This window comes from Scardinius erythrophthalmus (assembly GCF_964197995.2).
Source record: "Scardinius erythrophthalmus genome assembly, chromosome: 9".
Lineage (NCBI taxonomy): Eukaryota > Metazoa > Chordata > Actinopteri > Cypriniformes > Leuciscidae > Scardinius > Scardinius erythrophthalmus.
The window spans coordinates 28,832,636-28,846,971 of NC_138229.1; the positions used below are offsets into that span (position 1 = coordinate 28,832,636).

At 35.9% G+C, this 14,336-nt stretch overlaps 1 protein-coding gene across 2 annotated transcripts in view; it reads right to left on the reverse strand.

The window, feature by feature from the left end:
- The window catches only part of pde4bb (phosphodiesterase 4B, cAMP-specific b), a 67,655-nt gene that overhangs the window by 23,671 nt on the left and 29,648 nt on the right, over positions 1-14,336 (reverse strand). For both annotated transcript variants that reach the window (XM_081375471.1, XM_081375472.1), the window contains 4 exons: positions 10,253-10,450; positions 8,329-8,365; positions 8,143-8,213; positions 7,801-7,850 (listed from right to left, as the gene is read on the reverse strand). In XM_081375471.1, coding sequence (XP_081231597.1) covers positions 7,801-7,850; positions 8,143-8,213; positions 8,329-8,365; positions 10,253-10,450 — 356 coding nt within the window. The remainder of the gene's footprint in view (positions 1-7,800; positions 7,851-8,142; positions 8,214-8,328; positions 8,366-10,252; positions 10,451-14,336) is intronic.

A 14,336-nucleotide genomic window follows, 5' to 3' on the forward strand; every position in this document is an offset into this window, starting at 1 on the left:
CAATGCACCATAGAAAGCTCTTGGCCAGAAATTACTTTAGGGAAGGAACGCCGGTCAGCTTTACAGCTCTGCTGACGTCAATGGCATAATTCAAATACTAACCAGGGTGCACGCTTTAAGACCCGCACTGCCGCTCTGCAGCCTGGGTGGATCGAAACTCTGGACTGGATCTGCACTGCGAGAAAACATTCAGACCAGTTTAGGGAACAGAATTCTGAGAATGACCTAAAAATCCAAACAACAAGAAATGTGTTTCCAAGCATTTTGAAACAAAAGGGATTCACGTTACTGTCTTTTATCTTACCAATTTGAGCAGGAAACATTAGCAGTGTCATAAATTGATCCCTGAGCTATAAATATTAAAATACTTAACAAGGGTAATAAAACTGATTGAATATATACCAGTAACTGCATATTTGCCAATGGCATATTTGCAAGTTTTGTATATAATATAATATAATATAATATAATATAATATAATATAATATAATATAATATAATATAATATAATATAATATAATATAATATAATATAATATAATATAATATAATATAATAAATCCTTGTGGTATATAAGTTCAGGTACAGAAGTGAGCTGCAGCTGAAGTTTACAAAAAACTATTCTGATGGATTAATAGTTAATAAGGTTATATATAATATAATATAATATAATATAATATAATATAATATAATATAATATAATATAATATAATATAACATATGCAACCTGGTGGAAGAAGATTTTGGTCAGCTGCAGTTGAACTTTTGTAAATAACAAAGTAAGTAAAAGTAAGTGTAAGTAAATAAGTAAAAGTAAGTGTAAGTAAATAAGTAAAAATAAGTGTAAGTGTAAGTAAATAAGTAAAAGTAAGTGTAAGTAAAAGTAAGTGTAAGTGTAAGTAAATAAGTAAAAGTAAGTGTAAGTAAATAAGTAAAAGTAAGTGTAAGTGTAAGTAAATAAGTAAAAGTAAGTGTAAGTAAATAAGGAAGTGTGTGTAAGTGTAAGTAAATAAGTAAAATTGTAAGTAAAGAAGTAAGTGTAAGTTAGACAGACAGATAGATAGATAGGTAGATAGATGATAGATAGATAGATAGATAGATAGATAGATAGATAGATAGATAGATAGATAGATAGATAGATAGATAGATAGATAGATAGATAGATAGATAGATAGATAGATAGATAGGTTAGATAGATAGATAGATAGATAGATAGATAGATAGATAGATAGATAGATAGATAGATAGATAGATAGATAGATAGATAGATAGATAGATAGATAGATAGATAGATAGATAGATATTTGGATTTAATTGTAATAGTTAATTAGGTTATATTTTCAGAGTTAGGTAATAAGTATAATTATTAAGAATATTAGAAAAATATTATTATAAAAAAAGTCTAGCTGCAGCTGACCAAAAACTTCTACCACCAGGGTTTCAAGTACCAAAATAAGCTAGCTGACTTAAGTACAAAAACATGTAAACACACACACACTCTAGCATGCAGGCATGGTGTGTACATGAGCTCAGGTTGTTTACACATCCTGCAACATCTCATCAGAATATGTGCAAAAGCAAACCTGCAACAGTCTTGTTAATATGGTGTATCAGCACAGGCAACCACAAAAACTGTTTACTAATTCACATCCAGTCTGAAGAGAGTAACAAACAGACATTATGCAATGCCTATTTTGCAATAACTTTTAACCAACCGGTGTTTTGGTGATTTTTTAGTGGATGTTTTGGTGTCCTAATAGAGTAAACAAAGAATCACATTAGCTATAAACATGTCCCATTAGCCTCTGACAAACCAGAAAGTGTCACTATACTTAGTCTTTATTTGAAATAGCATTGTATTAAAAACTTAAATACTTGAATTACAAGTTGAAACCTAACTAACTTACTTTCTTTACTTTTATTTTTTGCTTGAAAAGTACTAAGTTGTAAGAAAAATGGTCATGAGCCCGATCGCAGTGCTCCAGTCATGTACCTTTGAGGGACTAATATGTACTCTTTAGGTACAAAAGTGTACCTTTTGAAAAGGTGCCGCCACAGCGACAGCTTTTGTACCTTTTTTTCTGAGAGTGCAATGATTTCACACAGCTGCTTCTTCTGTTATTAAACGTTCATTCATCCTGATAGTCTGCTGCACGACCTTGCTTCTCCAGCATGACGGGCCCTTGGCAGACTGAGAGACAGATTTACATGAGAAAGGACAAACACAGGCCAGAGGATGAGACCTCTCTCCCCGAAGAGCTCCTGATGAAAGATCTTTTCTTCATTTTCTGTTTTTCTTCTCCCTCTCTCCCTCCCTCCCTAATTTCTCTGGAAGTGTTTTATGAAGCCGAGCTTCAGATTCAGTAGAAGACACGCAGCTGAAGTGTTTTGTTATCCATATAACTTGTGTATTGTGACAATTTTGTTTTCAATAGAACACTGTTTTTACAATGAAAGACGTTTATTTATAGAAACAACAGGACAGTTTGTTTTGTTTGTCTGGTTGTGTTTGTCGTATAAATTTGTTGTTTATTTTTGATGATGATGATGGCGATTATGACTAAAATCAACAACAAAAAATGACATCCATGAATACAACTTTAATGACTTTATAACAACAATAATTACGGTCATTATTGTTCTTATTAAAATCAACAATAATAATGAAACCAATAATAATAATCAAAATGTATAAAAAATATATATAATAAAAAATATTTTTTTCTTAATGAAAAGATGCAATATGCTGTCTATTTATATGTACTTAAACCCACACTAAACTAGATACAGACATAGAATAAGATATAATAAAATATAGCAATGATTAGATAGATTTAAAAAAGAAGAAGAAATATTTGGTGCATTTTTGTCATTTCCCATGGTAATTTTGTTCATTTCTGCCCAGACATAAATTGCAATCATGTTAATAAATAATAGATTATCTGTGTATCTCTCTTTGAGTATGTACTTATTATGTATTAAAGGTTAGTCCACCAGAAAATAAAAATTCTCTCATCATTTCTTCACCCTCATGTCGTTTCAAACCTGTATGCGTTTCTTTTTTTCTGCTGAACACAAAATATGTTATTTTGAAGAATATTGATTCCCACAGAGTTTTGGTTCCCATTGACTTCCATAGTATTTTATGTCCATACAATGCAAGTCAATGGGAACTGAAACTGTTTATTACCAACATCCTCTTCTGGAAAGTAAGAAGTGCATTCAACAACTTTCATTTTTATCCCTTTAAATGAATTATTTATTTAATGTACGTGTATGTATCAGTTGCGAGGCCAGAAATTTTATTTTTTAAAAAGAACATTTATTTCTTAGCCTTCCCCTTGTGACTTGATAGTGGGATTTGACTGACTGCTGCTGCTCCTGAATGCTTTTAGAGGGAAAAGCTGCCCATAACATCTGGTCAAGGATCAGTTTTCACCATAATAATAATAATAGCATATTTTGGTGATTTGGCAAACGATCCCTTGCTTATAAGTGTTTGCGCTCTGGAGAGCGTCAAAGGTTTCTATTTACGTGTTTTTACGGCGTCGAACAATGTAGCCAATCACAAACATATCTGTTGATTTCTTGAAGGCAATGTCCAATCGGAGGGGTTAAAGTTAGAATACACTAACCCGAGTGGAGCGCTCTTTGCACGCTTTCAAGGCGATATCTAATAAATGCAGAATTTGAATAAAACTTTAGTTTTTCATGCTTGAACAGCAGCCACATACATGCAAAGTTTTGTGAGGGACATCCGCTAGATTCATGTATTTGAGCAATTATTATTTTCATGTATGCATGATTTTTTTCTCCTTTCCTACACATTTTTTTTTTTTTTGTATCTCATTTGATTAAGTGTACTAGCCGTCAATCTGAGTGGGCCAGTGTCAGCCTGAACCTTATGTAGCCTCGAGTTAACCCGTTGTAAAAAATGTATAGAGTAAAAGTGAAAGTCAAGCATTTAGTCATGAAACATTTCAGTCAAATAACAGCAACATCCTCATGCTGTGTTATTACACACACAACAAGCCATCAGGGACAGCGGTCTGCGTGATACTGCGCAACATTCGATATACTCTGATTTCGTACTTAATACGCTTGTGTTGAGTTTTATCATTTTCAGTGTGTGAGTGAGTGTGTGTTCATCTTCCTGCCAGGACCATGAGGCGTCTACGCTTTCAAACGCACAGGAAGTGAAGGTCTTGGTAGGTGGGTGGTGAATGACGTCAATGAGGCTAAGAGGCCTCTGAAACAGGAACCAAAACATCCCACAATCCTTTGCCCCCCCCTCCTCTCAACTCTCAGCTCAGTAGATCAGTGGCGAAAGCCTTTACACCTGGAGCGCGTGTACACATACACACACACACACACACACACACACACGCGCGCACACACACACGCGCGCACACACACACACCTGCATGCATTTACAACACATGAGAGCATTACTTTTTTTTTGGTAGCATATGAAATCACAAAATAAATGTATATATGCAGTAGAAATATTGCCTAGTATATTAAAAGTCCATATATGTGTGTATTTGATCTTTTATGTGGTTGTTTTTTTCTCTAGAAGGTCTAAATAAAAAATGTGCACACACATAAATGGTTCCATCATTTCATTTAGTATTTCTTCATTTAGTATTTCTTAATGAGATTCACTTACTTAAATTCTTACACAAACCTCTGAACACTTTCATGAATTTTATTAACAGCTGTGCGCACATAATCCTGCTCTTGCATGCTTACGCACGCATGACTATTTCACACCCGCACAAACACACACACACACGCATGCAATAAACACAGCTTTTTATATGCGCCGCGGCGCTGCATTTACGCACATTGCGTCTCTGTGGTTTGTGTGAGTGTAAGAGGTCATGCAAGCATGTTATCTTACTCAAACTTTCATTCTCCCCCCTCCACCCACACTTCTCTTTTCTTCAGAGACGCTGGGATTTTCAGGCCGCTCAGATGGAGAGAGTTGCGGTGGCCATTGTACTAACCGTGATAAGGGAGTGTTGAAAACGTGCACAAGAGCCCAACAACACCTACTGCTTCATTTCACAAAAACAAGAACATGCCTGGCTTATATATCACCCCAGAATCAAAAGGATTTTTTTTCATTGCATTATGAAAATTATGCTTATTTTTAAGACAATTAACAATTAGAAGAAAAATTATAATTTATTCACCAATATATTATTTACATTATAAAGTATTTCAATGTAATAATAACATTTATTACATTTGAACAGAGGTGTAAAAAGTACCTGAAAACCATACTCAAGTAAAAGTACAGATACCTTACAACGAAAATGACACCATTACAAGTTTTAAGTCACCAATTTCAATACGACTTGAGTAAAAGTCTTAGAGTATGTGATTTTGAAGTATTTTACTCGTACTGAATAGGCTCAAAGATGCTCTAGTCTTCAATGCCAGTGAAAAACAAGAAACAGTTTATTTGTGAGGAGAGTGATCACATGTTTTCTAAAGTCAAAATAAAACTGAACACCTCAATATTGCAATCGACAAAACAGCCTCTTAAAACGTCTACAGACACTCAAGTCTTAGTTAAGCTCAAGTGCTCATAAAGGGCATACAGTAAGTAAACCAATATCCTTCAAAAGGGTCTCTTCAGTATAACAGATTAATGGTTAAGTAAAGAGAAATAGTCAAAGCCTACTTGCACTGGATGTGCTGGTTTTGGCCTCATAACCGGCTGCAGTCATGTCCTCATTTCATATATGAACACCTGCGATTCACAACTTCCTGCTAATGCACTCGCATTCACGTAAAGTAGCCTTAACAAGATTGGGTGAGCAAGCCCAGTAACCCTTCAATGCCCTGTAGATGGCGATATCACTTCTTTTGTGGCAGAAATAAATAAACTGCTGCAGAAAAAGTTAGGTGTCATGCAAAATGTAACGGGTGATTGCATTACTCATCACAAATGTATTGGAGTAAAGAGTACAAATACTTATTCAAAAATCTAGTTAAAGTAGCTAATATCTTTGATACTCAGTCAAAGTAGCCAAAAAGATTCTTAAAGAGGTCCTATTATGCCCTTTTACTAAGTCTTGATTTTGTTTCTGGGTGTACTAGAATATGTTTTCATACTTCATACAAATTTGTTTCACATATTTTACATTATTACATCTCCTCTCTCCCCAGTCTGGTTGAACGCATAGTTTTCAATGAAGCCCCTCCTTCCGAAATGCTGTGATTGGTTAGCTGGCCCAGTGTGCTGTGATTGGCACGTGTTCGGGAAATGTCACACCTTCATAACCGCAAGCTCGACTCAGATAAATATTAACAATGGCGTCAATTTCGAACCATTGTGCAGGACGGATTTCAAGCACGGACTTTGCAAGCACAGATTTCACAGCACATTTCAGAGTAACATGTTTTATTTTATTTTATTATAGATACGATGTTATCCACCATTTAACCATATTTGTCGGATAACTATGGTAATACAAACAGTAAATCATGGATAATTTTCCTAAGTGGCGGTGAAGTCTTACAAAAGCAAGAGCTTACAAAAGCTAAAGTAAACACTACATCAATACTGTAATGTTAGTTAGCAGGCTAGCGGAGCCCTTTGTTAACTTTACATAGCTATAATAAAACTACATAAAGCTTATAATTGGAACTGTTAATAGAAAACGACTACAAATAATAAGACATACGTACAAGTTGTGATCCATAAACAACAGATTGTCTCGACAAAATGGGAATGGCTAACGTTACGTCTTTCAGGAGAAGCTTTTGTGCGTATAGCCTGCATTCTCCGTAAAATGTGCAGCACACAGAAAAACGTTCAGGTTATAATGTTCAGGAACAGTGTTACAAATAAATTTGAACCTCTCTAAGTTCGACAGCCTTAGGACAAACGTTTTCCGGGGTGTAAAAAACAGCGACAATAACTCTTCATCTTCTCTAAAGCAGCCCAACATGACATCTCACTCCCTTTACTGCGTGCTTCCAGGGGAAGGATTAATGTAAATGTCTTCCATCCCGGGAAAAAACTCGTTGTAGTCCCTACCAGCTATTTGTTTTAGCCCTTACAAAGCAATTTCTGTAAAAGCAAATATCTCCCTTGGCATTGAACTTTGAGCGTCGTAACTTTGCAGATGTTGTTTATGCTCAAACAGCAACATTACACACTAACTAAAGTTAAAAAAGTGAAATCATAATCAAGGACCCCTAGTACAGTAACTAATCGCTTTTACTCAAATACTTTACACCACTGCATTTGATCACCCCATGAAAACCCATAAACACCCCAAGATAATATGGCAAACTGAACTGGAAGATTTGACTAAAAAATATTGATGGCTCATCTTGGACTCAAACATAAGCATAAAAACATTTTTGAATGATTGATTGGGTTCTTCAATTTGTCCTGCCCAAACATAGCAAAGAAACATGAGATTGTCAAGCTACTTCATTGGGCCTTTAATGCTGATTTAATAACAAAATCATTTGCATTTAATCGACCTATGTCTGTTTTGTGGTGAAATACGAAAAGGCTCCTGACAGGTGACATAGAATTTGAAACATTTTACATCTTCCACTGAGATTACTCTTTTCCCCAAGTATCCTTTAACACTCTCTTAACTTAGCCAATAAGTAGTTTACCACTTTATATTTATTCATAACACAAATCATAGTCGTCTCTTCGTGATACTGTTCAAGTGAAGATGACATGAGTAATTTACATTGAGGTTACGACCACTGTGAGGGAACTTTCCTCAGTCTAACATCTGTGAATGGGTTCAGAAGATCTTACCTGACAGGTTGCCTTTGGTCATTGGCGGTTGACTGCTGACTGGTGATCTTCTATTAAGTGAAGCAGAAAAATAAATACATTAGAAAGAAGAACAGGAAAATAAATGAGAACATTCAATAGAAACTGATAATTCCATCACCAACTGATCACACTAGACTTAGCATCCATAGACATTTCAAAAGACATCATTAGACATTTACTATTATCATTATACGAATGAAGGCCAGTTCAGTAGGTTAGTGTCTCTTCCATCCAGTCTGACAAAACATATTAAGTGAGTTCTGCCCTCTTGTGGTATTTTCTCACATTACATTTTATGAAACGCATGTAAACGTCACTTACTTGCTGGAGGGACACGGCACATTTGTCAGGAAGCTGACATTATTCCTAACAGTGCGAAGACTTGCAAGCACCTATTGAATAAAATAACAGCAAAACACATAGGACGTGAATAAGTCCGCATGTGTAAAATCATTCACATTTTGTTCATTATAGTCTTCCATTCCAGAAAGCAAAAGCCAAACGTACCTGAGCAAAAGGAGTGACTATCAGATCTTCACCATGTCTGACAACCAAAGAACACAAAAAAATATCATACAGAATACAAAACCTGTGTACTGTATTGTCCACGCTATAATTCGCATTCCGTTCAAAATATTTTACTTTATATATACGTAAAGTTTATATACTTTATTAGTTGTTTACTTCATACAATATACTGAGCAGATGATATAGACTCAGATTTAAAAAGGTTGTGTTATGCATTATTTCTGCATTGCTTCTATAGTTTCACTTCTTTTTGAACTGCAGCTGCAAAGACTTGAATAATTGATTGCAGACGTACTGAGTCCTATTCGTGAAGATCTACCTTACTGCAGAGTTTAATGTCAAATCTGCTCTCACACACTTGCCTGTATGTGTGTGGTGTGGTGAACCTGAAGACCTTGATTTACTGATTCAGGTGTGTTGAACTGAGCTAAATTCTACTGGAATTTATGTTAGACTGTGAAATAATTTGTATTTCTCCGAGGAGGCTAAACAATAGTATAAAAACAGTATAAAAATAAAATAAATATGATGTACTATGAGATCAAATCATATATAAAACACAATGTAAGGTAACAGCAAAATTCAGCCTGACAAATATATATATAAGCTTCCTAATTTCAGAAGTCAGTCAAAACTTTAAAATATAAAGAACTACAGGAATAAATAAAGGAATAAATCAATATAGGAAAAAATTATATATTAAATATAAATAATAAATTATAAACAAATGAATAATTAAGTAAATAAAAGACTAATGCAGTTTAAAAACTACAAATAAACAATAAAATAAAATGAATATAAATATCAAATAAATTCAAGAAAGAATAAATAAATAATTAATCATGATCTTGACCTAAAAAAAAGTCGTTTCTCGTGATCACAACTTAATTTTCACATGATTCCGACAACAAAAGTGGTTTTCTCATGATTTCTATCTTAAAAGTTGGTTATTATTGGACATTCGTTAGACATTCTATCTTTTCTTCAACATTAAATGACGTGTAATCACAAAATAGTGTCAGTTCAGATCATGTATGTAAAGCATAATTTTGAAACTAAACAGACCTATCTGGACCTCATCGGGTCCAAGCACCAATGGCCCATGACCAAGTAAACATTTTAATAAATATATCATGTTTATTTATTAAATATTTTTGCAGATATTATAATATTTTATAATACTGGAATGCAGAAATACTACACAGTATAAACTGTTATATAACTTAAGAAATGTTATTAAAAAGTAAATGGAATACTGTAATTCTTGCGCTGCATGTGCTTCTGAGCTGGTGCCAGGTTATATGAGAATTAACTAGATCTATGCATTTGTTTCCATTCAAAGGGATGGAAACCGATAGAAAAAGATTAAAGATTCATTATCCTGTGGCTTCCTCTTGTATGCAACATTAATATCACAGTTTAGGATTGGCTGTTAACCTCCCGAGCATCATAAATTCATGAAACTAAGCTTGTTTGCTCAGATTTGTTCTTCACGTCATTTAATGTTGAAGAAAAGAGTGAATGTCTAATTTCAAACCAACGTTATTGCAGTTATAATTGTTTTTTATGTCAAGAGCAAAAGAAAACAACTTCTGTTGTGTCGAGATCACAAGAAAATTTTAAATTTACTCTTAAGGCTTCCGTACTAACAAATAAATAGCGCTGTTTTTTGTGTAAATTAATATCTTATATCCAGTTAGGATGTTTATTCATTTTTTACATTTTGCTATAGTATTTCTCGACACTTTTTACAATCACAAACTTGACTTTCATTGCACTTGTGGGCAACATTAAATGGAAAGCATGCATGGATACACACTTCAAAAATCCCCTTGAAAAAATAAACTGTAGCTGGACTAAGCACTGTTTAACTAAGTGGACTAAGTGCTGAGTTTTTACTCACAACTGTTCTCCAACAAGGGAGGAGTTGCGAGAGGTGGATTTGGGCGAGAGGTCATAGTCACTGTCTGAGCGGTAAAGGAAAGACTCTCGCCGTTGCCCGTGACTGGCCATGTTGGGATGCAGGACCATACCAGAGCCCGGTGACACTTGTAGGTCCAATGGACTGCAGCCGATAGAGGGTCCATTCTCCACCTCCAAACTACACAGACAGAGACAGACACATAAGGTCAACATGCTGATTACATGAATAAAATACCATCCCACATACTAATATTAAAGTCTGCAAATGGAAAATGACGATCTGCATGCAAAATCACACCCTTTATATATTGTTTAAATCTATAAACAGCACATCAAAACAAAACAAAACCAAATGTGGTTGTCTCTTTAACAGAAGTCTGTCAGACGGTTTCTTCCTGTAGACGTGGCTGGTTCTTATTGAGAGTAAACTGCAAAGTGGGCCAGACTAAATTACTTTGCAAGAGAGAAAAGACATTTTTTAGTTTATGAAAGTACACACTGAAGTGTACTCTCAGTAAACTACTAGTTTAGTAGTTTATACTGCAAGTATACTTGTATGTTTTCTTTAAATGAACATAACATTATACTTATACACTCACCTAAAGGATTATTAGGAACACCATACTAATACTGTGTTTGACCCCCTTTCACCTTCAGAACTGTCTTAATTCTACGTGGCATTGATTCAACAAGGTGCTGAAAGCATTCTTTAGAAATGTTGGCCCATATTGATAGGATAGCATCTTGCAGTTGATGGAGATTTGTGGGATGCACATCCAGGGCACGAAGCTCCCGTTCCACCACATCCCAAAGATGCTCTATTGGGTTGAGATCTGGTGACTGTGGGGACCATTTTAGTACAGTGAACTCATTGTCATGTTCAAGAAACCAATTTGAAATGATTCGAGCTTTGTGACATTGTGCATTATCCTGCTGGAAGTAGCCATCAGAGGATGGGTACATGTTGGTCAGAAAGGGATGGACATGGTCAGAAACAATGCTCAGGTAGGCCGTGGCATTTAAACGATGCCCAATTGGCACTAAGGGGCCTAAAGTGTGCCAAGAAAACATCCCCCACACCACCACCACCACCACCAGCCTGCACAGTGGTAACAAGGCATGATGGATCCATGTTCTCGTTCTGTTTACGCCAAATTCTGACTCTACCATCTGAATGTCTCAACAGAAATCGAGACTCATCAGACCAGGCAACATTTTTCTAGTCTTCAACTGTCCAATTTTGGTGAGCTCGTGCAAATTGTAGCCTCTTTTTCCTATTTGTAGTAGAGATGAGTGGTACCCGGTGGGGTCTTCTGCTGTTGTAGCCCATCCGCCTCAAGGTTGTGCGTGTTGTGGCTTCACAAATGCTTTGCTGCATACCTCGGTTGTAACGAGTGGTTATTTCAGTCAAAGTTGCTCTTCTATCAGCTTGAATCAGTCGGCCCATTCTCCTCTGACCTCTAGCATCAACAAGGCATTTTCGCCCACAGGACTGCCGCATACTGGATGTTTTTCCCTTTTCACACCATTCTCTGTAAACCCTGGAAATGGTTGTGCGTGAAAATCCCAGTAACTGAGCAGATTGTGAAATACTCAGACCGGCCCGTCTGGCACCAACAACCATGCCACGCTCAAAATTGCTTAAATCACCTTTCTTTCCCATTCTGACATTCAGTTTGGAGTTCAGGAGATTGTCTTGACCAGGACCACACCCCTAAATGCATTGAAGCAACTGCCATGTGATTGGTTGATTAGATAATTGCATTAATGAGAAATTGAACAGGTGTTCCTTATAATCCTTTAGGTGAGTGTAGTTTACTATTTATATATTATTTTTGCACTTGCAGTATACTATTATGTTCAAATATAAATATTATTTTTTTATACTTGAAAAATACCTTTAACTGTACTTTAATTTTAAAAACATTTTATTAGCTTCATGCATCCTTTTTTATCAACAAGGTAAGTCGGTAAGTTTCATAAAGAAGGGCAACATGTTAAACAAAAAAGATGAGAAAATCAAATTTTTGTCAAAGACTACGCCTTGATCAGATTCAGAACGATGATCAAACACAGATGGAGTAGATCGAGTCCAACACCCCCAAAGCTTCAAAGTCGTTTTCTCTTCATGGGTTCGACATTTCTTTTGGTAAAATTAAGCAGTTTTGATTTACACGCTTTTTAATGTTTGATGATCACGTTATTTTACATTTGAGTGAGCAATCTTCTAGCACTTGTTTCAACTTGTTCTTCTCCTTTGTTTTGATCCGGAGATTCTGTAGAAGATGTGTCATAGCGCCCCTACCGTATAACAGTGAAAACTTGGATAGCTGGAAAATTCAGTCAATGGTGGGGAAAGAGTAAAGTAGAATTAAAGTAAATTCCTATGTACACTACCAGTGGACTAGCCAACACAAAAATTCAGATACGCAGAATTAAAAACATATCTGTTTTATATCAATATTCTAATCAATATTTTCAAACAATGTAAGTTTCATAAGACTGTATATGAAAAACTATGTAAAAAAGTATATTTAATAGGCTACTCAATCAAAAGAGTTAACACAACTACAAGCCAAGTATACTTTGAATACTTAATTATACTTAAGTATACCTCGATCAAAAGATTGAGTACAGGTACAGGCCAAATATACTTGGACTTTTCTCTCAGTATAAGTCAAGTACACTTAAGTGTAATTTTAAGTATATTTCTGAGAAGTATATAAAATGTAGACTGAAAGTATTGTATAGTATTGTATAAGTATTGGGCAGCCATTGTAAAATCTGGTTCCTGAAGCAAAACTAGTTGTGATGCTAGACAGTGTAACATGAAAAGCTCTGAGGCCTGGAACACAAGTCTGATTCAGTCAGTCTCCACAGAGTGAAGACCGATAAAGTCATTAGGTACAGGGGGGGAAAAAGCACACAAAAAGCAAAAAGGCAAAGGAGAAAGAAGGATGTCAGAGTTTAAAAGAGAGATGTATACAGAAACTATTGAGTAGAAAATAATGTAGTCATTGCAAGAGCTAATAGAAAACAACACTGAACAGAGATGAAAACATTGAGAGGAAAGAAAGGGATCGTGGAGAACAGGTCAAAATTGATGCTTTGAAGTGAAGGTCATTGAGCTGCCTGCTTCAGTGAGAAAGCAAAGCAAACCATTTGAGAAAGACAATTTCCTTTATATAATGTTATATATATATACATAGTCAGCTTCTGATTGGCTGAAGTAAGTTGCACACAGGCATACAGGAAGTATGGCAGGGCGACGCAACATCTCGTTCCCTTCTAAGGGAACAATGGTTACAGTCGTAACCTGAGACGTGTCGCAACCTTTCGAGGGAACTCGTTCTACATCAGAAGTAGCAATGCTATGGGAACGATAATACCCACTATGCCATACTGACAACTGCCGAATAGAGGAGGATAAAAGGCCTGCAAGACTACTGAGCGAGAAAGCCCTTGAACTCTCACATGTACAGCAGGTCTTAACCTCAGTGTGCCATGAAGGTAACATGATACTAGAGGGTATCTCCCTAGATATAAGCAAGCAGCTATGGCCAAGCAGAAAAGAAATCCTGAAGGAACTCCAGCACTGAACCAACCTGGCAGGGTCCAACTGGCGATTCCTGCACCATGAAGTAAAGACTCTCCACATCAAGGCATATATTATATGAGTTAGGATGGTCTCAACAACCTCAGTTGAGAGATCAGTGTTCATGAGTTGGACCCCTCAAGGGCCAAAAACCCATTAGTCCGGGGATCCGGGCAAAAGTTTTTGCCCCCTGCCTGGGACAGAAGGTCCCTCCTGATGGGAATCTACCATAAAGAGACACCTAACTCCCTCCATATCTGCTCTTCCTGGCTGCAAATGACAGCTTTCATTCAAACAGAGAGAGCTTGACAGAGACAGAAACACCATTACAATATCCACTACATTTATACAACACACTATAAAAAGCACAGCTAAATGCGACATGTATTATAATGTGTTTATGTGCAGATTGTTTTAAGTTCCTTTTCGAGGGAACTTCTACACTGCATCAGCTGCTGACGCTATGGGG